This window comes from Budorcas taxicolor, chromosome 13 (genome assembly GCF_023091745.1).
Source record: "Budorcas taxicolor isolate Tak-1 chromosome 13, Takin1.1, whole genome shotgun sequence".
NCBI classification, from domain to species: domain Eukaryota; kingdom Metazoa; phylum Chordata; class Mammalia; order Artiodactyla; family Bovidae; genus Budorcas; species Budorcas taxicolor.
In genome coordinates this window covers 39,364,052-39,390,682 of record NC_068922.1, presented here as the reverse complement: position 1 = coordinate 39,390,682, position 26,631 = coordinate 39,364,052, and the positions used below count along the sequence as shown (strand labels likewise).

The 26,631-nt window shown below is 47.6% G+C and overlaps 1 protein-coding gene across 3 annotated transcripts in view; it reads right to left on the bottom strand.

Annotated features, from left to right (window-relative positions):
• Positions 1-26,631, bottom strand: part of RIN2 (Ras and Rab interactor 2) — a 204,943-nt gene that overhangs the window by 24,450 nt on the left and 153,862 nt on the right. For all 3 annotated transcript variants that reach the window (XM_052650794.1, XM_052650796.1, XM_052650795.1), the window contains 4 exons: positions 18,483-18,675; positions 14,971-15,082; positions 11,325-11,397; positions 3,306-3,397 (listed from right to left, as the gene is read on the bottom strand). In XM_052650794.1, the coding sequence (XP_052506754.1) occupies positions 3,306-3,397; positions 11,325-11,397; positions 14,971-15,082; positions 18,483-18,675 (470 nt within the window). The remainder of the gene's footprint in view (positions 1-3,305; positions 3,398-11,324; positions 11,398-14,970; positions 15,083-18,482; positions 18,676-26,631) is intronic.

Genomic DNA, 26,631 nt, shown 5'->3' with positions numbered 1-26,631 from the left:
GGGAGAAGGCTGGGAGGGGGCGGGGGGGTCCCCGGGGAGGTGGTGGTGGGGGCTTCTCACTTGCTCCACCAAGAGGGAGTTTGCCCGCCCAGTGGCAGCACCCTTTCTGATGGATCCCCTTATCCTGGGGTGCCCTCCTCCGCCCCCTAGGGCCTGCAGTTCCCCTTTAATGGGCAGGACTAGCAGCTGGGTCTGTGGACATTACACAATCTGCCTGGGGTTTTACACATTCAGCATTAAAACCCAAAAGGAGGAAAAATGCACTCACAGGGCCCATCAGCAAAAAAAAAAAAAAAAACACAACAGGACAGCTGGGCTCAGGCCAAGGATAAGTGCAAGTTCGTCTGTCTTTGTGGTTTGCTGCCCACTCCTCCCAAATCTTCCAACATCCTAGCCGTGGCCACTGCGGCTCAGCACACTCTGGAGTGGGGCACATTGCTGTGACTGCAGCCACCCTGCCTGTGCGTCCTTGGACGGACAGGTTGGTCTTCCAGGCAAATTGAGGGAGGCTGATAAATAAATACCTGGTGTCATTTCCATCTGGAATAGGTTGTTCTCTCTACAGCTTTGCCTTGTTTTGTTTGCTGAAACTGTGTTTCTTTCCTAAGGGCCCAGAATGGCTGGTCACTGGGATGGTGGAGATCATGGAGAGAGGGTGAGGCCGGGAGCCCTGGGCCTGCCTTGTCCTTGCCATGCACACCCCTGACCTTGGCTCCTGTTGCCTGCTTTCTGTCATCCTTCCTTCCCTCTAAGGTCTGTGCTGTCCAACAGGGGAGCCAACAGCCACCTGTGGCCAGTGAGCGCTTGAAATCCAGCTTGTGCAATGAGGGACTCAATTTTCCATCTTATTTCATGTAAACCCATTTAAATGTAAAACCGGACAATTCCATTACTGGGAAACTCAAGTAGGTCTGGAACTGGGGTATGTGAAACTACTTCTTCAGTTGTAAATTTAATGGAATCTAAATACTGATCCATGTATTTTTGCTGAAAATTTAGTGCCTGAATAGAAGTGTGCTGTAAGGATATAATATATACTGGATTTCAAACACTTAGCAAGAAAAAAAGAAGGTAAAATATTTCATTACTATTTTAAAAAATAGAGATGATATATTGAAATAGCATTTCACATAGTAAATAAATTATAAAAAATAACTGCACCTTTAATTCTCTTTCATGTGGCCCCCAGGAAATTTAACAAGTGCGCACTGGCTGGCCTTACATATTTTTATAGTGGCCAGTATAGGGCTGCTCTAGCTCGAAATTTAACCCTCCTTAAATTCCTACTGTCACCGTTAAGATTTTGCAAATATAGAACATGTAGTTCCTGTGTATGTGTTGTTTTCATACAGACTATAAAGCTGGGGAGTGGGCAAGGGGGAGAGACCCTATGGATCCTTAAACCCTTGCTGTGGCTGCCAATAGCACACCCTCCACAAACACTTGTTGGATGAACAAAATACATGAGGTACAGGGTTTTAAAAAGGGATGTCTCTTCACAAAATGAAGTGCACAGTAACAATTACACGTTGAATATCTATGGGCTTCTCTGGTGGCTCAGACAGTAAGGAATCTGCCTGCAATGCAAGAGACCTGGGTTTGAGCCCTGGGTCAGGAAGATCCCCAGGAGAAGGGAAAGGCTACCCACTCCAGTATTCTTGTCTGAAGACTTCCATGGATAGAGGAGGCCAGGAGCCTGGTGGGCTATAGTCCACAGGGTCGCAGAGACTGGGACATGACCGAGCGATTAATACTTTCACTTTAAAAAAAAATTTGCTTCTGGTGAGTGACCACCGGAACAGTTTTGTTTTTTTTGCCTGAGCCTCTGCAGGGATCAAGGGCTGCCCTCAGATACTCTAGTCCTTGAGCCCTGGCACGAAGCACACATAGCAGGTGGACCACCCACCTAGGGGTCCCATGGACAGAGGCCACCAGAGGAAACAGAGGCCTGGAACGCGTCCTCAGCAGGGCTAGAATCTAGGTGTTGATGTGACCTTAAACTCAGGAAATGCTCTGAACTCTCTCCAAGGGCTATAAAGCTCAGTGGCAGAGATGGCATGACTTTTCAGCAGGGACACTTACGTGGCCCTGGTATTTTTACCAGGACTCTGCCTCCTTGTCCTGTGACCCAGCTGGCCATCAGGCAGGCCTTGGATGCATGTGGCAGTTCTTCTGAGGCAATCTAGGTTTCAGAGGGGAACATGACTCTTAACTCCAGCTTCTCTGTGAATTCTGCAGGCTCCCCTGGCAATGGGACCCTCTTCAGAACAAATTCTTTAGAGCAAGGGGAAAACGTGCCCAAGGAAGGACATTTCTTATTTGCTGGGTCAAGTATCACAGTTTCTTAGGTTCTAAGAATCCTGGGACTTGCACTTCTGAATCCCGAAGTGAAGTGAAGTTGCTCAGTCATGTCCGACTCTTTGCGACCCCGTGGACTGTAGCCCACCAGGCTCCTCTATCCATGGGATATTCCAGGCAAGAATACTGGAGTGGGCTGCCATTTCCTTCTCCAACTCTCACGCAAATACCATGGCCTGGTTGTTCATCTATCTGAAGACTGGAGCCCTGAAATCTTAAGAGAATTCCCCTTTCCCATCAAGGAGGAAAACATTGTGTGTGTGTGTGTGTGTGTGTGTGTGTGTGTGTGTGTGTGAAAGTCAAATGCACACAGATTCCCCAGGGCAACAGGACCCAGAAGTGACACTGGGGAGTGGTGTGTCCTGAGCCCCTACCATCCACCACCCAGCAGGGAGCTGGGTTGAGAGGCACGAGGGGAAGCGAACATCTGGCTGGCCGGAGTGGGGATGCACGGCAGGGTGAGGGACGTGGCCGAGAACACCAGGGCCGGAACTAAGACAGAGAGGAACTGAGACAGATGTCCCTGTGCAGTCAGATTCTTCAAAGCACAGAAGTGCCATCAACACTGTGCATTCTAGAATGAAACTCAAGCAGGGGAGGTGCCCGCTCTGGACTTCCCTGTCCGTCAGGCATGGCCATTCCCCAGCAAGATGCCATAGAAAGGGAGGACCTATGACAGACACCCACCAGACATTTGGGGGAGCTCAAACTCATCAACAGGAGGTGCTGGGGAGAACTGTGGGAGCTCCCGAGGCAAACCTAGCACCTGCCTCTGAGAGCTGGTTCAATGCTTGACTTAGAAAAAGTCTCTCAAAAGATGTGACTCAGGGCCTCCTGAAGTTCTGCCATGGAAGTGAGGGTTACATTCTGATGCAACAATGTATCAGGGGCCACTGGCTCTGCTCCACGCATGCATGACAAGAGACTGGGCAAGGGCACCCACTTACTTAGTCCCAGCTGGGCGAGTTCCTCAAGCTGAGCCTCGGTCTTGGCTGTTGAAATGGCATAAGGCAACTTCAAGGTAAATGGCAGGACGTCCCTGATTTTTCAAAAGAGAGAATACACATGATTACACATCTCGTTTCTGTCTCTCGCTTTCATATCCATCCTAGAAAGGTTTCAGCTGAAATTATATTTTATTTTAAGTCTTGTTGATTTACAGTGTTTCCGATATACAGCATAGTGATTCAGTTTACTTTGCCAACAAAGGTCCGTCTAGTCAAGGCTATTGGTTTTTCCAGTGGTCATGTATGGATGTGAGAGTTGGACTGTGAAGAAGGCTGAGTGCTGAAGAATTGATGCTTTTGAACTGTGGTGTTGGAGAAGACTCTTGAGAGTCCCTTGGACTGCAAGGAGATCCAACCAGTCCATTCTAAAGGAGATCAGCCCTGGGTGTTCTTTGGAAGGAATGATGCTAAAGCTGAAACTCCAGTACTTTGGCCACCTCATGTGAAGAGTTGACTCATTGGAAAAGACTCTGATGCTGGGGGGGATTGGAGGTAGGAGGAGAAGGGGATGACAGAGGATGAGATGGCTGGATGGCATCACCAACTCGATGCATGTGAGTTTGAGTGAACTCCAGGAGTTGGTGATGGACAGGGAGGCCTGGTGTGCCCCGATTCATGGGGTGGAAAGAGTCGGACACGACTGAGCAGCTGAACTGAACTGAACTGAACTGATAGTCTTTTTCCAGATTCTTTTCTATTATAGGTTATTATAAAATATTGAATACAGTGCCCTGTGCTGTGCAGTAGATCCCTGTTATTTATCTATAGCTTTAACTATTTCAACATTGCAGCATATTCAACCGGACTTGTCTTGACTGGTGACTGGACTGGGGGGTCATGACTTCTGCCCATGTTAACACATGCAGGACAGACTGAGTTCCTGGTTCCAGATCAGCAGTGAAGACTGAATTGCATTCCCGGGCAGCTAAACTGTATCTAGAGTTAATATTGGACTCACTGACTATGATGGTTGATCCGTCATGCAAATAATACATTAGGTATCAATTTGCTACCTGCTCTGGATATTGGGGCTTCTCTCATAGCTCAGTGGTAAAGAATCTGCCTGCAATGCAGGAGACCCAGGTTCGACCTCTTCCAACAACACAAGAGAAGACTCTACACATGGACATCACCAGATGGTCAACACCAAAATTAGACTGATTATATTCTTTGCAGCCAAAGATGGAGAAGCTCTATACAGTCAGAAAAAAAAAAAAGACTGGGAGCTGACTGGGTCAGATCATGAACTCCGTATTGCCAAATTCAGACTTAAATTGAAGAAAGTAGGAAAAACCACTGGACCACTCAGGTACGACCTAAATAAAATCCCTTATGATTATACAGTGGAAGTGAGATACAGATTTAAGGGACTAGATCTGATAGACAGAGTACCTGATGAACTATGGACGGAGGTTCGTGACCTTGTATAGGAGACAGGGATCAAGACCATCCCCATGGAAAAGAAATGCAGAAAAGCAAAATGGCTGTCTGAGGAGGCCTAACAAATAGCTGTGAAGAGAAGAGAAGAGAAACGCAAAAGAGAAAGGAAAGATATTCCCATTTGAATGCAGAGTTCCAAAGAATAGCAAGGAGAGATAAGAAAGCCTTCCTCAGCGATCAATGCAAAGTAATAGAGGAAAACAACAGAATGGGAAAGACTAGAGACCTTTTCAAGAAAATTAGAGATACCAAGGGAACATTTCATGCAAAGATGGGCTTGATAAAGGACAGAAATGGTATGGACCTGACAGAAGCAGAAGATATTAAGAAGAGGTGGCAACAATACACGGAAGAACTGTACAAAAAATATCTTCGTGACCCAGATAATCACAATGGTGTGATTACTCACCTAGAGCCAGACATCCTGGAATGTAAAGTCAAGTGGGCCTTAGATAGCATCACTATGAACAAAGCTAGTGGAGGTGACGGAATTCCAGTTGAGCTATTTCAAATCCTGAAAGATGATGCTGTGAAAGTGCTGCACTCAATATGCCAGCAAATTTGGAAAACTCAGCAGTGGCCACAGGACTGGAAGAGGTGTTTTCATTCCAATCCCAAAGAAAGGCAATGCCAAAGAATGCTCAAATTGCTGCACAACTGCACTCATCTCACATGCTAGTAAAGTAATGTTCAAAATTCTCCAAGCCAGGCTTCAGCAATATGTGAACCGTGAACTTCTAGATGTTCAAACTAGTTTTAGAAGAGGCATTGGAACCAGAGATCAAACTGCCAACATCCGCTGGATCATCAAAAAAGCAAGAGAGTTCCAGAAAAACATTTATTTCTGCTTTATTGACTATGCCAAAGCCTTTGACTGTGTGGATCACAATAAACTGTGAAAAATTCTGAAAGAGATGGGAATACCAGATCACCTGACCTGCCTCTTAGAAACCTATATGGAGGTCAGGAAGCAACAGTTAGAACTGGACATGGAACTAGCTGGTTTCAAATAGGAAAAGGAATACATCAAGGCTGTATATTGTCACCCTGCTTATTTAACTTATATGCAGAGTACATCATGAGAAACACTGGGCTGGAAGAAGCACAAGCTAGAATCAAGATTGCCGGGAGACATATCAATAACCTCAGATATGCAGATGACACCACTCTTATGGCAGAAAGTGAAGAGGAAATAAAAAGCCTCTTGATGAAAGTGAAACAGGAGAGTGAAAAAGTTAGCTTAAAGCTCAACATTCAGAAAACTAAGATCATGGCATCTGGTCCCATCACTTCATGGCAAATAGATGGGGGAACAGTGGCAGACTTTATTTTTGGGGGCTCCAAAATCACTGCAGATGGTGACTGCAGTCATAAAATTTAAAAGACGCTTACTCCTTGGAAGGAAAGTTATGACCAACCTAGATAGCATATTCAAAAGCAGAGACATTACTTTGCCAACAAAGGTCCATCTAGTCAAGGCTATGGTTTTTCCAGTAGTCATGTATGGATGTGAGAATTGGACTGTGAAGAAAGCTGAGTGCCAAAGAATTGATGCTTTTGAACTCTGGTGCTGGAGAAGACTCTTGAGAGTCCCTTGGACTGCAAGGAGATCCAACCAGTCCATCCTAAAGGAGACCAGTCCTAGGTGTTCATTGGAAGGACTGATGCTGAGGCTGAAACTCCAGTACTTTGGCCACCTCATGAGAAGAGCTGACTCACTGGAAAAGACCCCGATGCTGGGAGGGATTGGGGGCAGGAGGAGAAGGGGACGACAGAGGATGAGATGGCTGGATGACATCACCGACTCGATGGACATGGGTTTGGGTGAACTCCGGGAGTTGGTGATGGACAGGGAGGCCTGGCGTGCTGCGATTCATGGGGTCACGAAGAGTCGGACACGACTGAGCAACTAAACTCAACTGAACTGGATGTTGGACCCCGACACCCTGGGTGGGAATATGTGATCCTAAACTGAGACGTGTTACCCACTGCATTTCCCACAGTAGGTTCTCAGTGAATGTCTGTTGATTTTCCTTGTGAGGGGTTCCAGCTGGAGCCCAAATGCTGTCCTTGTGTGCTGGTGGCAGACCTTCCTTTGGAGTCTTCAGGTTGTGTTTGTCTAACTGTGATGTGTGCCTGAATCCCCGAGCGTCTTGTGAGGCTGCGCTCTGATTCAACAGGTCTAGGGGAGGCTGGAGGTTTGGCATTTCTGCCAAGCTCCCTGCCCCTGGATCACACTTTGAGCAGAAAAGCAAAGCTAAAGGACCTCATGCGACAACCCTGCCCCTAAAAAGTCTGGTGCCATGTGTGGACCAGGATACACACGCACTGCAGCACTGCAGACCAGCAGACCCAAGAGGAAGGAGCTGGGCTTGCAAAAGGATCCTGCCATGGCCAGACATAGCGTCACCACCGTGACCTCTTGCTTTGTGATCTCCTGTTTTTCCCAAAGGGCAAAGGCAGACTTGAGAAACATCTGCTCATCTTCACATACAAGGATCTGGGCTCAGATGGTAAAGACTCTGCCTGCAATGCTAGGAGACCTGGGTTTGATCCCTGGGTCAGGAAGATCCCCTGAAGAAGGAAATGGCAACCCACTCGAGTATTCTTGCCTGCAGAATCCCATGGACAGAGGAGCCTGGTGGGCTACAGTCCATGGGGGTCACAGACACAACTGAGAGACTAACCCTTAGACACAAGGATTTGGATCATGCTCTCAGCACTGGTGAAATCTAAATGGGGCTCAGCACACAACCTGGCCTGATACAGGTGGGAGAGAGTGTGCTTCAAATAAATAGATGAATGAATGTGCAATGACAATAATGACTTCTCAGGAAAGGACTTTTTTTTTTTCCCCATTGATGGTATTGATCTTACAAAGAAAGAATTCATTCATTCATCCAGCAAAGTCTATGGTCATCCACAATGTGCCAGACAGTGTTCTAGGTGCTTCGAACAAAACAAAGTCCACACCTGCATGAAGCGTCACTCCAGTGGATGCCAGCAGACAGAGAACAATAACGCAATTCATAGAATCTACGAGAAGCGGATATGCTCCATGCATAAAAATAAAGCACAAAAGCAGAAAAATAAAGAGGGTTCAAGTGTGAGAGTTGGCCTCATATTCCAGGCAGAGGGAACAGCAGGTGCAAAGACCCTGGGGTAGGAGGGTGTCTGGCATGTATAAAGAACAGCAAGGAGACCCCTCCCCACCCATGCCTGTGGTGAAGTGTGTGAGGGCAACACTTGGAATGTCTGTCTACACAAGATGCTCTGGATATTTCCAATGAAGAAAGTAACTACACCAAACAACTTGTCATTTACAGTAAGGCTGGGCAACACTCTGGGCTACAGCAGATTAAATCGGGTTGAGCAGAGAATCTTGGAGCCCCTGAGGCTGTTGACAATGAACAACAAATTAGTAAGGCTGATGAAAAGAGCAAAACATGAATAGAGTGTAACAGGGTCACGAGGGCTCACATAAATATTGGGAGCTGGCAGTCAAGAGGCTCCTTTTGCCAGGGTGTCAAGCCAGGGACACATCCTGCTTCCAGGAGAGCCTTCTTGTCCTAGACGCTACGATCACCTCCCTCTACTTGTCCCTGCACATCTGTTCTGGATGAAGCAGGTGGAGTATCAGGAGACACAGCATTTGTGTAAGAGTGGCTGCCTGACCCAGGAGAGGCCATGTAACGCCAAAGCATCATGCAAATATATGTTTCCATGGCTTGCCCACTTCATGAAAATCTACTTTCTTTACACGATCTGGGAGGAAAACCACGTATTGTCTGACCCAGGCAGGTTCTTTACCACTGAGTCACCTGGGAAGCCCCAAACAAAAACCAACCTACGTTTATTTTAAGATTTTACTTTGCCCAGCACAGTACCTAGAGCCTAAAACATCGCGCGCTTGGTTTTGGTTTTCCTTAATGACAGAGATGGCAGGAAACCACACCTGTCATTCACTCACAGGTGGTTTTAGGCTTTGATCTACTAGAAAATTAGATGTTGTTTGTGAGCCCTCTCCTGCTGTGCCGGGCAAGGGCACAACCCAGCCCCTCCTCACATACATACACAAAAGAGGGTGCCTCCTTCTCACCTACACCCCGGCGCTAAAACTCTCATGATAGACAAAATAAAGCCATCTATGTTAAAAATGTCTCACTCAAGAGTGTTAGTACATGTGTACTCATTTTATCTTTTTAATTTTGTTTTTACTCCCTGTGTAGATTTTCTAAAGAGGAGGAGATGGCTATTAATCACAAAATGTCAACAGAGGGGTCTGCCTGTGAGCACCTGTCTTGGCATCACGTGTGTAGGTCACCAAGGCTTCTATGGGCTCTGTCCCCTCCAGTCATCCAGTGGCCCTGGACAGCGGTACCCAGTCTCCCATGACCACCGATGGCAGAGATGATCTCTTTCTCAGGCTGCCAAACCCTGTTTTCTGGGTGGGATGATCTTTTTTTTTTAACTTATTTAGTTTTAACTGAAGAATAACTGCTTTACAATATTGTGTTGTTTTTGCCATACATCAACATGAATCACCCATAGGGACACTTATGTCCCCTCCCTCTTGGACTTCCTTCCCACCTCCTACCCCATCCCACCCCTCTAGGTTGTCACAGAGCCTAGGTGGGACTATCTTTCATAACAACAGCAGGCCCATCAAGACGTGAGCTATGGCGTGCAAACGCTGGCCAACCTCACCTCTGGCCCACATGCTGGGTTGATCGTGGCTCTCAGGGGCTCGTGGCACAGCATGTCTGGGGATGTGGGGGTTCGGCACTGCCCTCCTCGAGTGGATTCCCTCACACCTGGGCAGGTGGTGGCCCCTGCAGGGTACTCACGGGGTTGCGGTCAGTCCCATTCAGGGGCGTAAAAGCCCTGTTTCTTCCCTCTCTGAAAGTGCCTCCCCCATCAGGCTGCTGACCATGCCTTCGGCTGGCCTGGTCTGGGGACCTCCGGGAGTGGACAGCTTGGTGCCTCCTCTACCACCTACCCGCCAAGGGTCTAGTCCAACAGGTGCAACAAACACCTAACTCAGTTTTTGAGAAACAGCCCACATATTAAATTAACATAAAATAACCCGATTCCAAATAGACTTCTCAGCCACAGGTGGGATGGGGATGAGAAGTATCTTTGGCAAAAAACCCCAGGAACACATGCCCATCTCTGCTCTGTCAGCTGCAACAGATGTGGAGAAAAACCCAGGGACTCCCCCCACCCCCCTGACCAAGCCAGGCTACCTGAGAGGAGGCAGTGTTAGCCTCTGCAGACAATGCGTTTTGATCCTGATTCACAGAAAGTATCCTTGATTTGAGAAACTGGGGTGGCTCACAAGAAAATAAAGAAAGAAAGCCCTTCCCAATTTGCGCCCTCCTGACACTTGTTAACGTCGGGGTTTGGGGCTTAGCTTCATGTAGACTGAAACAGTTCCTTTAGTTACAGGGGTACCCAGCGGGCCTAAAGGAGAGGGATGCAAGATTTAGGGGCTGAAGGCACCCACAATTCTAGATGAACTGCATCCACTGGGGAGTTTTCCGAAACATTAGGACCTTGATTTATTCTGAAGTAGAAAAGGATATATTGCTTTGCCAGGCAAGGGGGACAGGGAAGGCCTCTGCCTTGAAAAGCTATGTGTGCCAATCCCAGAGGAGGTTTTTTTTTTTTTGGATTGGAGTATAGCCGATTAACAATGTTGTGATAGTTTCAGGTGAACAGCTAAGGGACTCAGCAATACATACACATGTATCCATTCTCACCCAAACTCGCCTCCCATCCAGCCTGCCACAAAACATTGTGCAGAGTTGCCTGTGCTATACAGAAGGTCCTTGTTGGTTATCCAGTTTATTCTCTTTTTTAAAAAAATTATTTATTTGGCTGTACCGGGTCTTTATTGCAGCATGTGGGATCTTGTTCCCCAGCCAGGGATCGAACCCAGGCCCCCTGCACTGGGAGAGTCTTAGCCACTGGATCACCAGAGAAGCTTCCTATCCAGTTTAAATATAGCGCTGTGTACATGTCCAGCCTAAATTCACATACTATCCCTTCCACTCCCCCCTCCCCCCGGCAACCATAGGTTCCTTCTCTAAGTCTGTGAGTCTGTGAGTCTCTTTCTATTTTATAAGTTCATTTGTATCATTTCTATTTAGCTTCCACATACCATGTTGTCATACCATGTTTCTCCTTCTCTGACTTACTTCATTCAGTGTGACACTCTTAGTTCGATCCATGAGGAATATTAGGATCTTTAAACTTAACCGGTTTGCATCACAGGTCCCTTTCTACGTGAGTGTGCGATTTTACATTTACAGGGGCCAGGGCAGTCATTCTGATCTTAAGCCTAGCACAGGGGGGCCTGGGGACCCTTTTACCTCAGGGGCCAATCCTTCCAGGGACGTCCAATAGCTGACAAGCCCTCCAGAGCCCCCTGCCCGGGGTGAATCAAGAAACCTGGGGGCTGTTGACAGCGCAGTCACCAAGCAGCGGCTTGACATCAGGAGACAAAGGGAGCCTTACCTGCTGATGCAGTAGAAAGCAATGAGCCGGAATAAATCCGCAAAGCTGATTCCTGAGCCTTCCAGGGAAAAGGCTGGAAAAGAGAGAGTTCGGAAACCAGCTGAGTGTCCCCGAGTGCATCCTGGGAAAGGAAAGGCCCTTGATATTGCTGGCTGGGAGGGCAGGAGCATCTCCGGGCTCCCCGACCGTCTCCCGCGCGCCTGATGGGAACCAGCTGTACGGAGGATGCATGGTCGCGGGAGATAGGCCAGAGGAGGGTGGGCGGCCTACAGTAAGTCCAGCCCCTGACTCATCGGAGCACGTGCTCCAGTGCTTGGTAAACAAAGCAGCCAAGACTCAAATTACACAACTATCTTTTTTTTTAAGTTCAGGATACAAAACTGGGCAGAGTCAAGGGGTCAAACGGGCTGGTGCGAGAGGCCAGCAGAAGGCAGGGCTTGGGGGAACACCAAGGCCCCCCCAGCCCTTGACCCTCCCAGGCCAGACCTCCTGGATCACAAATGCGCCATTTGTGGTTAAGACAAAAGGCAGAAGGAGGGTGAAGCCTGGAGGATAACACAGGTTCCCATACATCAGCTTGGGTTCAACTTGGCAAGAAAGATGCTACAATTTATTTACTTCAAGAGCCCCCGCCCCACCCCACTGCCGCCACTAAGTGTGCAACCTTACAAGAAAGAAGTATTCTGGCAAGATGGTGTGCCATTTTGTAAATCTTCTAAATGATGGAACAGAGAGAGTGGCTTGACTTCAAAAATTCATGTATTTGCCAACCACTCCTTATGCTGTCTTGGCTGAAATACCACCCCGGCAGCCCTTCTTCCAGAAATTCTCCAAAGAGCTTCAGTTCTGTGATGATTCCCTAACTTCAGATGAGTTTCTCTCCCTTCCACATCCTCATTTATTTTGCTTATTACTTGCTTATGTTGTATTATTTCACTTACTTACTATTTCTTTAGTACCCCTACACATATACCCTGACTGACAGACACAAAGAGAAACACACCCATATGTACCACAATTTTGTGAGTGGAGTAAAAGGGAACGAACCTGGGTAGGTTAACATCTCTGGCCTCGGTTTTCTCATCTGTAAAATGGACAATAATTATACTTTCCTTGTCTCCCAGAAGGAGAGTAGTGGGTAGTGCGATTTTTAAAAAAATGGAGTAACTTCTGTGAAAGCAGTTCTATGCAGATATGAGTTGGTACTTATTATGCAAAACACTGTCCAGATGTTATGACGAAATAGCTATGGGGTTTTGGGTTTTTTGGTTTTGCTTTTTATATTTATTTATTGGGCTGTGCTGGGTCTTAGTTGTGGGCATGCAGGAGCTTTAGTTGAGGCATGTGACCTTTCAGTTGCAGCATGTGGGTTCTAGTTCCCTGACCAGGGATCACAGCTGGGCCCCCTGCATTGGGAGCATGGAGTCTAAGCCACTAGACCACCAGCAAAATCCAAAAATATCTGTTTTTAAGGCCAGCTCTTCCTCGCAAAGAAGGTAGACCCTGCCTGGGAAGGGGTCATCATGGGAGGCCTGTGGTAACCAGTTATAGGCAGGTTAATGTTTTGCTCAGACTAGGCAGACTAGCTCTTTCAGCTACTTTAAAACCAGAGAAATGATAAAGATCTTCGCAAAACAGGGAGGAAAATCATGCAGCCAGGGAGGGATCTCAGACGAACAACAAGAGAAGTTTAAAATACAAAACACTAACTGTACTTATTGTAGGAGGGGAAGGTGGGTGGGATTTGCAAGCTGACTTATCACGGTAAACTGTGGGAACTGTTCATCTGCTAAGTTGTCCGACTCTTTGTGACCCCATGGACTGCAGCACACCAGGCTTCCCTGTCCTTCACTATTCCCTGCAATTTGCTCACATTTATGTCCATTGAGTTGCTGATGCCATCCAACCATCTTGTCCTTTTGCCCTCAATCTTTCCCAGCATCAGGGTCTTTTCCAATGAGTCGGTTCTTTGCATCAGGTGGTCAGAGTATTGGAGCTTCAGCTTCAGCATCAGTCCTTCCAGTGAATATTCAAGGTTGATTTCCTTTAAGATTGATTGGTTGGATCTCCTTTCAAGTCCAGGGGACTCTCAAGAGACGTCTCTAGCACCACAGTTCAAAAGCATCAATTCTTAGGCGCTCAGCTTTCTTTATGGTCCAACTCTCACATCTGTAACACGACTACTGGAAAAATCATAACTGACTAGACGGACCTTTGTCAGCAAAGTGATGTCTCTGCTTTTTAATACATCGTCTAGGTTTGAAATGGCTTTCCTTCCAAGGAGCAAGAGTTTTTAAATTTCATGGCTGCAATCACTGTGTGCAGTGATTTTGGAGTCCAAGAAAATAAAATCTGTCACTGTTTCCACTTTTCCCCCATCTATTTGCCATGAAGTGATGGGACTGGTTGCCATGATCTTAGTTTTTTGAATGTTGAGTTTGACGCCAGCTTTTTCAACTGTGGATGTTAGAAGGGATTTAAAAACCACTTAGATTTATCACCTCTTGGCTAGCTGACTTAAAAAAGCCAACTCAGCATCACCCTTTTTCACTTAACATTTAATTCACTGTCTTTCAGAGGGCGGGTTTGAAATCTACCTTTTGACTCCCTCCTAATGTAAATAAACCGGCAGATCATTAGCCAAGCTTAGTGACTGCTCAGATGACTCTGCACGTGGGAGCTTTTCCCTGACGTCAGCGACCTTGGAAGAGGCCTGGAGGTAAACATCATAGGACCCCATCTACAGCTGACCTGAGGCCAGTTGTAGATCACACAGAGGCTGGCAAGTTCCGCTGTGGCCGGAAACATCTCCTCCAGACCCAGTTAATAGATATTTGGCTCAGCAAGACTCTGAACTCCAGGCTGACTGGAAGCCTGTATCTGCCCCCACATCAGTCTCGGGACCTTCGGCTCCTTCAAAGACTGAGGCTGCTCAGCTTATAATGAGAATCTGGTCTACATCAGGATCCAAACTGGCCTTCACACCTGGGCTCGCTCACCTGTGGCTGAGAGAGGCCTACCCCTTGGGGCTGTAGGTCCACCTTCTGATTGTCACTGGGAGGCTCAAAGGGCATCAGGATTGTGTGTTCCCCTTTTCCTTGAAAACTTGACCTCCCAAAGACTTCACGTTTCCAGGGACCACAGATCAGCAGAAAGAAACCAACACTCCTGATTCTCTCCTTCCAAAACTTCAGCCTATGACCAGTTGCCCCTATAGAACACTGTAGAAGGGTGGCCTGGAGGGGACAATCCCCTCTAGGGCTATTCAAGGACTGTGCAGACACACACTTTGGAGTAAGATCCCCAGAAAAGATTGTCGTGCAGCCCGTCCTTCAGCTTAGCCATCAGCAAACCTGGGGACCACGCCCGGCGTAACTGGGAAACTAGCCTCTGTGAGGCCCTGTCATGTGCCAGGCAATAGACTGTGAACCTTGTACAAAGGCTGTCAACAGCTCTCTGAGGTCACCACCATCCCATTATACAGGTAAGAAAACCGAGGCTCCTGTGCTAGGTTATCTATAGGGGATAAGTGACAGCTCTGGGACTCAGACCCACATCTGTCCATCTTCAAGTTGCAGGCCCTCTCCCCCTCCGCTTACTTGAAGACCCGACTCCACTGGGACCTCACCACCTGACGACCACTTACTGTATGTGCTTTCCTTTATGGCAAATTCCTTGAGTGGGACTCCAAATTCACAGGGCAGGCGAAGGCAGAGGACCTTCTTCTGCATTTTGGTGGATTTACGAACCAGGAAGATCTAGGGGAGGGAAAAGAAATGCAAGCTTAAGAGACATCTAGAAGGCTGGGGCCTGGGTGTGTCCCTGGGAAGCTACACACGTAGCTTCCATGTACAGAACCCCTCTTGTAGCCAAACTACAGGGCTTTAGGTGCACACTGCTGCCATGGAAACTGATGAGCCAGCAGGCTACGGATGCCCACCTTTGGTAACCAGTCTCAGGAGGATCCCACTTTCTCTTTGATGGGAACTTCTTCACGAGACTGAGAACCTCCTCAATCTGTGAAACATTTTCAGTTTGGTGACTATTTTACAGCTCATGATACGTACTCTCCAGCCTATGTCTGATAAGGCGTACTGGCTGATGAACCCTAAATTCTAGACACAGGCTCAGCCATTGGTGGAGAATTGGAAGTTCACTGCCTAATCTGGCTCATGGGTGTATTTAAGATAGAAATCTGAATTTGTTGCCAACAGTGGAAGAGCACAAGGTCTTTCACTTTACACATGAAAATCTGAGTGGCCAGCGTCTCTTGGAAAATGGGAAAATAAGGCAAGATCTGGCTTGGCCACATCTGCTGGAGCTGAAAATGGGAAGTGCTCTGAGGTTCGCTCCAGCCAACACGCAGGCTGGTGGACCCTTTACTCTTGACTCACTTTGCTTTACGACAACTCCTTCCAATTCCAAATGGTGTCTTTAGATGTATGTTTAAACCAGCCCAACCCCAGTGCTGATCTCAGGAGACCATCCAAGCATATGTTACTGTAGAGCTGGGTATGCCACATTCAGCTGTGCACTGCACAAACCTGGGGGGCATCATCTACCCAGGGTGTCATCTACCTGGCGGGCATCATGACAAACGAAATGGTACTCCCTGGAGTTTGTGGTGTGGTGGCCTGGCTACATGCTGGTTTCCTCCTGTGATTCACGACCCTTCTCCAAGGAGACCATCCTATCCTTTTTCTTTATCTCTCTTTGCTCTGTTTGGATAGCTGCTCCTAAGGTTCTGTAGCCTTTCACTTTCTCCACCTAACTGTCATCTCTTTCTTGATATCAGGTCAATAGCTCCTAAGATACTTTTATGAGGGGAGAAGGGGTAATGGGAACTGGGTGCCTGTGGAAGACAGGAAGGTCATCTTCAGGGCTCTCTTTTTCCCCAGCGACCATAGAGAGGTGGCCACAGAATGTGCCAGCTGTGGGAACCAATGGTTCTGGGTCACCCTGAAGCAGAAGCAGGTGTTCCCACAATGCTTTTGTGATGAGGAAAAGCCTCAAAGTACTGCTAGGAGGCAGCTGCTGGTTGGTGGAAAGAAGTATCTCTCCCTTTGGGAGGTGGGTTCTCTTTGAGTTTTGAGGCTCAGGGAGGGTACAATCTCTGAGCCTTATCTCTTGAACATCCAAAACCTTAGGTCAGCAGTTGGTAAAGCATGGCCTACAGACCAAACCTATCCTGCCACTTGCTTGCATAAATAAAGTTTTATTGACATACAGCCTTGCTGCTTGGTCTACATACTTAAACAGCAGCTGTGGCTGCCCTATGACGGCAGAGTTGACCGTGACAGAGGCTCTATGCCCACAAAGCCCCGGATACTGATATTCTGACTCTTCACAGAAAGAGTCTGCCGATCCTTGTCTTAGGGCTATAGATGAATTAGGGATGGTGGCACCCTAAGGACCATATGCCACTAGGGTTGGTCTTTCAAACCTTTTTCTTTCACACACCCGCTCCTCCTTTTCAGGATCCTTGCTTCTCCTGGTGAACTGTGGCCTCTCCCCTCCTCACCCTGCCCTCAGCCCCATCCCATCAGGCAGATCCTGCCCAGGGATCCAGTAGGTGGAGAACCTCCTGCCTGACTTGCTCCCCACCAGTTTCCAGCAGGAATGGACATGCCTAACTCCAGGTGCTGGCGTGAGCAGGGAGAGAAAGTGTTGCCTAGCAACATGGCAACCTCCCTCCTTAGAATTTTTTTTGCAGAAATACAGGAGCAGACAACTCAACTTGCAAAAAGTGGGGGCCTCACAGAAAGGGGTCCTGATCATATTGACCAAAACCAGGGGCAACAACCCGGTGTGCTGGCCAAGGAATTCTCTACAAGGATGATCCAATACTGCGCCTGTCCTCCCGAACGTGTTCCAGCAGAGGACTTAGTCCTGTCTGCTTCCGCCAGATGAGGAACAAAGACTCACTTGTGAGTCAAAAAGTGACAACCGACAAGCTTCGGCTGACAGGAAACTGGAAAGTTTATTTTTGTGTCCAGCTGTTACAACATTCCTCAGCCAGCTACTGAAGGAATTTTCTCCCTGCCTCTCCATCTATTTCTTAGTTTCTATCTCTTGTTGTGTGTTGTTTCCAGTCTTATTTTGTCTGTAATTTATTGTATTTACCCTTGTTTTAGAAGTGTACATTGTACACAATTGCTGTCCCCAAGAACTTTCTATAATGGTGGCAATGTTCTATAATTTGCACTGTCCATTCAATATGGTAGCCACCAGACATTGGGGATAGTGAGATCTTAAAATATGGCTAGTGCCACTGACGAACCAAATGTTTTATTCTATTTTACTAATGTAATTTAAAAAGCTACATGAAGCCAGTGGCCACCATGTCAGATAGCACAGAATATATCTACCTACCACTGAATAACATTTTCTAAGAAACTTCTATAGCATCACAGAGTGGGCTTGGGTTAGATGAGACTAGCCTTGGGTGAAAGTGAAAGTTGCTCAGTAGTGTCCGCCTCTTTGCAACTCCATGGATTATACAGTCCATGGAATTCTCTAGGCCAAAATACTGGAGTGGGTAGCCTTTCCCTTCTCCAGGGGATCTTCCCCACCCAGGGATTGAACCCAGCTTTCCCGCATTGCAGGCAGATTCTTTACCAGCTGAGCCACACAGGAAGCCCTTGTGTAGCCTTGGGTAGAGGGTTGCTGAAGAAACCAAGCTGGGCCTTGATGTGTCACTGAGACCACACAAGGGAAAGAGGATGACACTGGCAGCCAGAGTAGACAAGACTAGCGATGTGGAATTTCTGAAGGCTGGGTCCCAAATTGGACGGCTGGACCCAGGCCAGGGCTCCCGGGCTCATAATGAAAGGAAAAGCACAGACCCCACAACCAGGCTCATCCTCCATGCCACATCTCAAGAAGTCAGGCCCAGGGCCCGTGGCCAGCGGCCCCTCCTCAGTACCCAGGTGCCCTATTATTCCTCAGAGTCTGGAGGTCCCAAGGTCACCGGGCAGATGAAGGGCTCTGTTTTGGGAGCTGCTCATAGTTTCCAGAATTTCTCTGCATTGTAATGAGACACACAAACTGGGAGCCGTGCTCCCTAGGGGCTGGGAAGAACTCTCTGGAACTCGCCGTCTTTCTCTTTAGGGAAGTGACGGCCCTGCCCGCCTCCCCGTTCCCCACTTAGAGTCTTACCCCCGGAGGCTGCGCTTGCAGGACTCCGGCTGCCTCCTCCTCGCTCAGGCTCAGCTGCAGCCATATGGGGTGGGTGTGCAGGAGTCGGTCCAAGATGCTGAGTCTGTTGGAGAGACTGTCGTAGCCCGAGTCCCGGGGGCAGGTCTTGGCGTCCGTTTCCTCGGAGTAGTGATCGTCCTTGTGTCTTACCATGCTAGGAGAGAGAATCGGCAGGGGTCAGGTGGCTGCAGCGAGGTCTCCCTCATGAAGACAGCACCCTGTGCTCTTCTTGGCTGGACCTATCCTGGCCTGGGGCCCCGTCCTTCATCACCACCTCTTCTGTCTTCCCCTCCAGACTGAAAGCTTTCCAGGGGCAGACACTGGGTTCTATTATCACTCTGTACGTCTAACATTGTAGTGAGTCCTCAACACCCCTCAACACACTCAACCTTCCCCTTCTAACCCAGTTTTCACAGCGTTCTAAATATCCTAAATGCTGTTTACTCTGTTTTCTGCAATTAGGGCATGTCTTCACTTTGAGCAAAAAGAAACTCTAAGTGCTAAATTCCATACAGTAACCATGAGGCCAAGAGTATGACTAGGCAAGCTCTGAAAACACAGACGAACATTCCTCAGGCACACACGTTTCATACCCATATAAACTGGATTTCATTTCCTTTCAGGCACTTTCACTATCGATATTATTTCTAATAGAACCCCACAGTGGAATGGTATTGCATTATTCATAAAACCATATGAATATTATTCATAGTTGCCATAAAGTGGAAACAGTCCAAATCTCCATCAACTAAAGAAAGGATAAATAAAACGTGGTATACCCAGAAAATGGAATTTTATTCAGCCATAACAGTCATTGATTCTTTTTATGACTGAGCCATTGATCCATGCTGCAAAATGGAAGACTTTGAAGACCCCATGGAATGGAATGAAACCTTGAGGATCCCACACTAAGTGAAAGAAACCAGGCACAATAGTGTACTGATCCCATTTATGCAAAATATCTGGGTTAGATAAAAACATAGAGACAGAAAGATTAGTGATTGCCAAGGATTGGGAAGGGGTTGGGGTAGGTCATGACCACTAAAGGGTTTGGAGGTTCTTTCCAGGTAATAAAAATGTTCTGGAATGAGACGAGCTGATGGCTGTGCAACTTTGTGAAATACTGAAGAAAACTGCTGAACTTTATGGTATGTGAATGAAATCTCAGTACAAAAATATCACCTTGATGTATATTATCTCCTCTGCCTCCCAACCCTAACCCTATTTCTGAGTACTTAATCCCGATTTTACAAGTGAGGAAACTGAGGTTCAACAAGCTCCAGAGTAATAAACAGCCATGAAATGGCAAAGCCGGAAACCTCAGAAGTTTGGTGTTTCTCCAGCTTTGCAGCTAACAGGTGAGATCACAAGCACAATATGGCTGTAACCTGGTGGTGTCTACTGTTGGCCAAACCTTCAGAAATACTCTCTTATCTGCTCCTCACAGTAGCCCTGAAAGGAGGTGCCAGGATCCTAGCTTTCAAAAAGAGGACCCGGAGGCTCAGGCCGAGGAACCGCGCTCTGCTGAGAGAGGGTGGAGGTCCCCGTCTAAGGCTGCCTAAGCTCTGGGTATCTTTCCTCTGCCACATTCAGAGTTCTCCATGCTGGTCATCCCTGTGGTCCCCCGTGGTCATCCTCACTGGCCCCAACAGCCAGTGGGACCACCAGGCCTAACCATCCATGTCTGCATGGTTGAGTTCAGGTGGAGTACACACCATCTTCAAATGTCTGCACTCCAAGAGACCCATACATGTGGTCTGAAGGAAGCCTTCAACAGTGAGGAAGACAGGTGATGGGGTCTGAATGTAAGGGGAGAGAGGAGAAGAGGTATGCCACCCACCTGTGGACCACTCTGCTCTAAGAGATCACGTGGGGGCATGCAGACTTAGGAAACACACACCCCCCCGCCACCCCATGACAGCACATGGGCCACTAGAGACCGTACCCCACCTTCTCCCCTGCCACCTCTAGACCTGCTCCAGATCTAAATAATCTAGGGCTTCCATTCAATATTTACATTTCATCTGTTCTCAAGTAAGGAGTGTTTTCCTTTACTGCTGCTACAAGTTTCCACAGGGCCATCTGTGCCCAGAAAGGGTAGTTCCTCATTCTGGAAATGCCATTCCAGGGCCTCCAGGTGTTTTGAAGAGAATTTCTGCAGTGCTCAGGACAAACTCTTCACAATGAAGCTGGTATAAACATTCCTTTCCCATGAGGTAAAGAAGGCTTCTTTACAGCACTGGTTTCCACCCTCGGCTGCACATGAAAATTGCCTGGGGAGTATAAATTTTTGTGATGGCTAGACAGCACCCCCAGAACAAATAAATCAGACACTCTGGGGGCAGAATGCAGACATCAGAATGGTTCAGCTTCCCCAGGCAGCCCCAGCCTGCACCCAAGTTTATAACCATTGCTTTGCATCAGCGCTTGAGCCTGGGGGAGCAATCCCCTGGGGGTGTGAAGCCACACACGCTTCCTGGTTTCAGCCCAAGAGGTTTTGATTCCGCAGGTCTGGGGTGGGCCCAGGACTCTGCATTTCTAGCAAACTCTGGGGGGATTCTGATGCTGCCAGCCCCAGAACTCGAGGAGCACAGGCTTGAGGCCTAAGAGCAAAATATGCACTTGAACCCAGACCCAATTAGGTGGTTGGCGTTTGTGTTTTGTTTGGGGCTGAGAGCATACAGGTAACATGCCATTGAAAGAGCTCTTGGGGGATTTCCCTGGTGGCCCAGTTGCAAAGACTCCATGCTCTCAATTCAAGGGTCCTGGGTTCGATCCCTGGTCAGGGAACTAGTTCCCACATGCCACAGAGCCAAATAAATAATAATTCTAGGAAACCAAATAAAGACACACGTCAGCCCTGCCATCTCAAGTTGGTGATATCTTGGAAGTGTGAAAATGAAAGTGCTAGTTGCTCAGTCGTGTCCGATTCCTTGTGACCCCATGGACTGTAGACCATCAGGCTTCTCAGTCCATGGAATTCTCCAGGCAAGAATACTGGAGTGGTTTGCCATGCCCTCCTTCAGGCGTTCTTCCTGACCCAGGGATCAAACCCAGGCAGATTCTTTACCGTCTGAGCCACCAGAGAAGCCAAGAAATATTTTGCCAAAACCAAATTCTCCTTTCCCCAACATGGCAGTCTGGACACTTGTGTACCGAGAGTGAACAGGTTGATACCTCTTCCTTAGAAGGGCTCAGCCTGTGCGGTTAAGCAGCCTTGGTTGTTAAGCAGCTACAAAGCCTTTGTTCTGATAACTGACCTCACCTTCCAAAGCCAGGGCCCAGACAGGAAGGCGGTGAATAAGATTCATGGGGCCTCATAAAGGAGCAACCATAAATTAGACCTTGTCTTTGCAAATGACTAAGCTCACGCCTTTATGCAGCCGGCCGTCTGAGGTTTATAGCCTATGATTACAGGACAGCTTGGCTTTTATGGGGACAAGGCTCAGGAAAGAACTAACGAGGGAAACACTGAAGCTGTAGTGGATGCTGTTGGCACCCTGCCTGCCAAGATCCCCTTGATCAACCAGGCACCCGTGCCCCTGTTACCATGAGTGCTGGCTGCCAAAAGCCCACAGCTGCTTCCTTCCCTGGGCAGCCCAGGAAGCTAGGCCACCCCCACCCGCCGGGAGCAGATGCATGGCTCAGGACTCAGTGACACGGGTGGAGAAGAGGCTTTCTGGCTTCAAGGTGGGACAGGTCCAAGGTGGGTGCCAGTCAAACTTCAGAGCTCCCTGCAGGGTCAGGCAGAGGCTATACCCCAGCTGACCCCCCATCTCTCTCTGGTTTCCTCCCATCACATCCTATAAGCCCTGTCTCAGGCTCTGCGTCTAGGGAATTCAATCCGAGAAAGAACCCGATGAGATTTGACACCATGATTTCTAAGACAGAAGTGAGGAAGGACAAAGGAGGAGAGGCTTATAAAAGACAAACCACTGAGCAGGAGACACAGGACGTGGTCACAGTGGGGAGGCTGGCACCTGAGATCCGGCCAGCTCCCTTTTTAAGCTTTCTCTGAAAGTGGCAATTAATATCTCCGCCACCATGCAGAACTGACGAACGGCAGGCTCATGTATGGATGCTGACATCAGTAGGTGAAAGATTTAGGGAACAGAACATTTACAGCCTTAAAATACCACCCCAAGTGTTCCTTATTCTGAAGAAGGAAATGTGCCCCGACAAGGGAGAAGCCACTTTGACCGAGTGACCGGGGTTGACATTTCCACCACCTCACCTGCTGCCTCTGATGAGATGCTCTGAAAAGGTTATAGCATCACCTGGTCTTCCTGCCCCCAAACGCCTGTAACCTGAATCCCTATGGGAGGAGACAAAAAGACCCACATTCAGGGACTTGTGCAAAGCCACTGGCCTGAACTCTTCAAAAATGTCAGTGTGGTAAAAGATTAAAAACAAAAAAGGGCTTCCCTAGTGGCTCCATGGTAAAGAATCCACCTGTGCGGGCAGGCGACACAAGTTAAATCCCTGATCTGGGAAGATCCCACCTGCCGCAGGGCAACCAAGCCCATGCATCACAACCACTGAAGCCCATGTGCCCTAGAGCCCACACTCTTAATGAAAGAAATCACCACAATAAGAAGACTGCACACTGAAATTACAGAGCAGGCCTTGCTCACCACAACTGGAAGAGGTCCCTGCACAGCAATAAAGACCCAGTGCAGCCATAAATAAATAAATCAAGCACACACACACACACACACACACACACACACACAAACTGTAAGTTATCGTAGAGAAAAGGAGACTAAACAGAAGTGATAATCTCACTGAGTGCACAGAACCAATCACATATGGCCTCAGAATAAAATGCAGCTAGAAGGAACAATATCTGAACGAGGAATATATATGAGATACTACTGTATTGATATTTAATCTCCTGACTGTGACAATGTTATTACGATTCTGCAGGAAAATGTTCTTGCTCTTAAGAGAGGCATACTCAAAAATTCAGGGGCCAAGTGTGAAAATGTTAGAAATTAAGTACCAAGTAGTTAACCCCTCTTCACCTCTCACCTCCTCAAAAAAAGGGAAGAATATAGAGGGAAGGAAAAGGAGGTGAAATCCCGACAACTGGTGAGCAGTTATAAATAGTACTCTTCTTGCAACTTTTCTGGAGCTTGAAATTTCTCAAGTATTAGGTTGGGGAAAATGAGATAGGAAAATACATAGCACCTCATTGTTTTGTTGTTGTTGTTGTTTTGACTGTGCCACATGGCATGTGGAATCTTAATTCCTGTACCCCCTGCGTTGAAAGGGCAAAGTCTTAATTAACCACTGGGCCACCAGGGAAGCCCCTTACTGGGTTTGTATGAGCAGAGGATCCATTTATTTATTCAACTATTAACTAGTATTTCCAAATATCTAGGCTGCTTTCAGGGAGTGGGGAGATGAAGCTCAATTACAGATTCAGTGAGCCCCATACTTGCATGTGAAAATCCTGGGCAAATCAAAAAATGCCCTACAGCCCTAAGATGGCTCTAGAGGCCGAGAATAAACACTGGAAAACTCGGACCCTGTCTGCTCTCTTTCCAACTGGGCTTCAGGGCCCAGCAGCAGATGGCCGATGACCACACCCAGTCTGGGGGGCAGGGCTCTCCAACATTCTGGTCACATTCAATGCCAGGCTCTTTAGAGTGTGGGACAAGAGTGGCCTTTCCACTTGGCTGTATTCTTGTCATTCCTGGGACCAGGCGCTGGTAGCCTAGGCAGGTGCAAGAAGAAGCAATGGCAGGCAGTGCATTCTAATTCAGGACCAAGGCTTGCTTCTCTGTCACACCACAGAATCAGGCTCATCTCAGAGGAACCATGAACTTGCAGCAGTGCTCCAAAGGATACTTTCTGATCCTCATCCAGAACCCCAGAGTACGGCACAACCCATCCAGGCAGCTACTAAGGTCCAGTGTCTAGACCAAGCGTGTTCAGTAAGGCTCCCTTGTCTTTCCAATACATCACTCCCTCCCAAGCTCCTATCCAAAACAACACATTACTTTACACTTCAGTCTTTCTTCAAATTAATGACGGGCAAATAAGAAAGCAATATTAATACACAGGGGCTTCCCTGGTGGGCCAGTGGTTAAGAATCCACCTGCCAGTGCAGGGGACACAGATTCAATCTCTGGTCTGAGAAGATCCCACATGCCGCAGAGCAACTAAGCCCATGTGCCACAACTACTGAAGTCTGAGTGCCTGGGGCCTGTGCTCAACAGAAGCCACGCAATGAGAAGCCCAAGCACTGCAACAATGAGAGCCCGGCTCACCGCAACTGATAAAACCCACACACAGCAACGTGGGCCCGGCTCACCGCAACTGGAGAAAACCCGCGCACAGCAACGAGGGCCCGGCTCACCGCAACTAGAGAAAACCCGCACACAGCAACGAGGACCCGGCTCACCGCAACTGAGAAAACCCACACACAGCAATGAGAGCCCGGCTCACCGCAACTAGAGAAAACCCGCACACAGCAATGAGAACCCAGCGCAACCAAAAATAAATAAACCTTTTTATTTCCGAAAGAAAGCAAAACATAATAGACATGAAACTTTGATATGAAGTTGTTTCAGCGCAGCGATAGTCGGCAATGTTCTGTGTATAAGAATCTTAGTTCCAGCTGTTGAATAGCAAAAATGAAGTTTAAAGGAACTAGATACAAGCAAATACCAAACTGTTACGCTCAACAAGGGCACACAAGTCCGTTTGGCGAATGGGTCTCAGAAAGAGTTCAGTGGTCCAAAGCGCTCTGTCCTCAGTCAGGACATGGGGACAAAAGTATAAACCTCAAAGAGAAAGTTCTCCAAACCTATCCTATGTGCATTAGAAACACATCATTAAGGGACTTCCCTGGGGTTCCAGTCGCTAAGATTCTGTGCTCCGAAAGCAGTGGGATTCAATCCTGGGTCAGGGAACTAGATAACCACATACTGTACCTAAAGATTCTGCATGCCACAACTAGGATCAAAGATCCTGAGTGCTGCAACTAAGACCTGGTGCAGCTAAATAAATAAAAACAATTTTAAACTTCCTTTCCATTAAAAAAAAAAAATCATTAGGCCAAACAATTATACTTTTTAAATGGACAATTTATATCAGCATCTATGATAAGCTGTACTTGATTACTGTTCAAGGGCAAACGCTATTTCAACTAAATTGTTTAAATGTGCTAAGACTGTTCCTTTCTAGAGCAGAGTGTTAGACCATAGTTCAAAGGAAAAAGGGATTGGTTTAGTTCATTAACGACTTTAGAAAACCTCTCCTAGAATGAATGGCAAGTGCTCTGAAGAATTATATCTATATAATGATATATATAAGGTGGGCTCCCAAACCAGATTCTACGCCTCCCAGCTCCCTTCTGGGTGTTTGCATGGAGGAGGAACAGGCATCTTTGCACAAACCTATCTCTTCTGCCTTGGAATTTGGTGCCTTTGTGATCCCCTTCATGGAAAAGCCATCCTTACACTTTAACCAAGTTTTTTGTCTTGCCTCTACTCAAAGAACTCTGTGAGTTGAGTCATCTGAGGACATTGGATGACTGAGTCTGCAGGCATCTGGAGGAAGGGTTATTGCAACTCCTTAAAATGCACCTTGGCTTTTGGCCTTTATCCCTTTTCTTCCCTACATCCCAGCTCCCTGGCCCTATACACCACCTTTGGTGTCCTCTATCGGGTAGTTAGTTCTCTTCTTCAAAGGGGAGTCTGCCCACTGTGCCTGCTCCTTCCTGGCCAATCCCAGGTGTGGGCTGTAGGACTGAGTAACTCACAAGGGCACTGGATTTAGGACCTGAATTAAGAGGCAGGCTCCACCCAGATTTTACCTTCTAGGCCCTCCCTGGATTTCCAGCAAATATAACTCAGCTCTCAAGGAAGACTCAGAGTTCTTCCTGCAACCTAAGGGCTGGCATTCCAGACCCTTAAGAAAACTAAGAGTTTGTCTTTGTTTACACTGTAAAGGCCTATTACACAGACAAAGAATGAATCAAGGGAAATGGATGGGACTGATAATTATCAATAAGATGCTAATGTTGTCAAAATAAAAACAAACAAACAAAAACAACAAGAGCAGAGCCCCTGATTTCAAGTTGCTTTTGCTGAGGACTTAA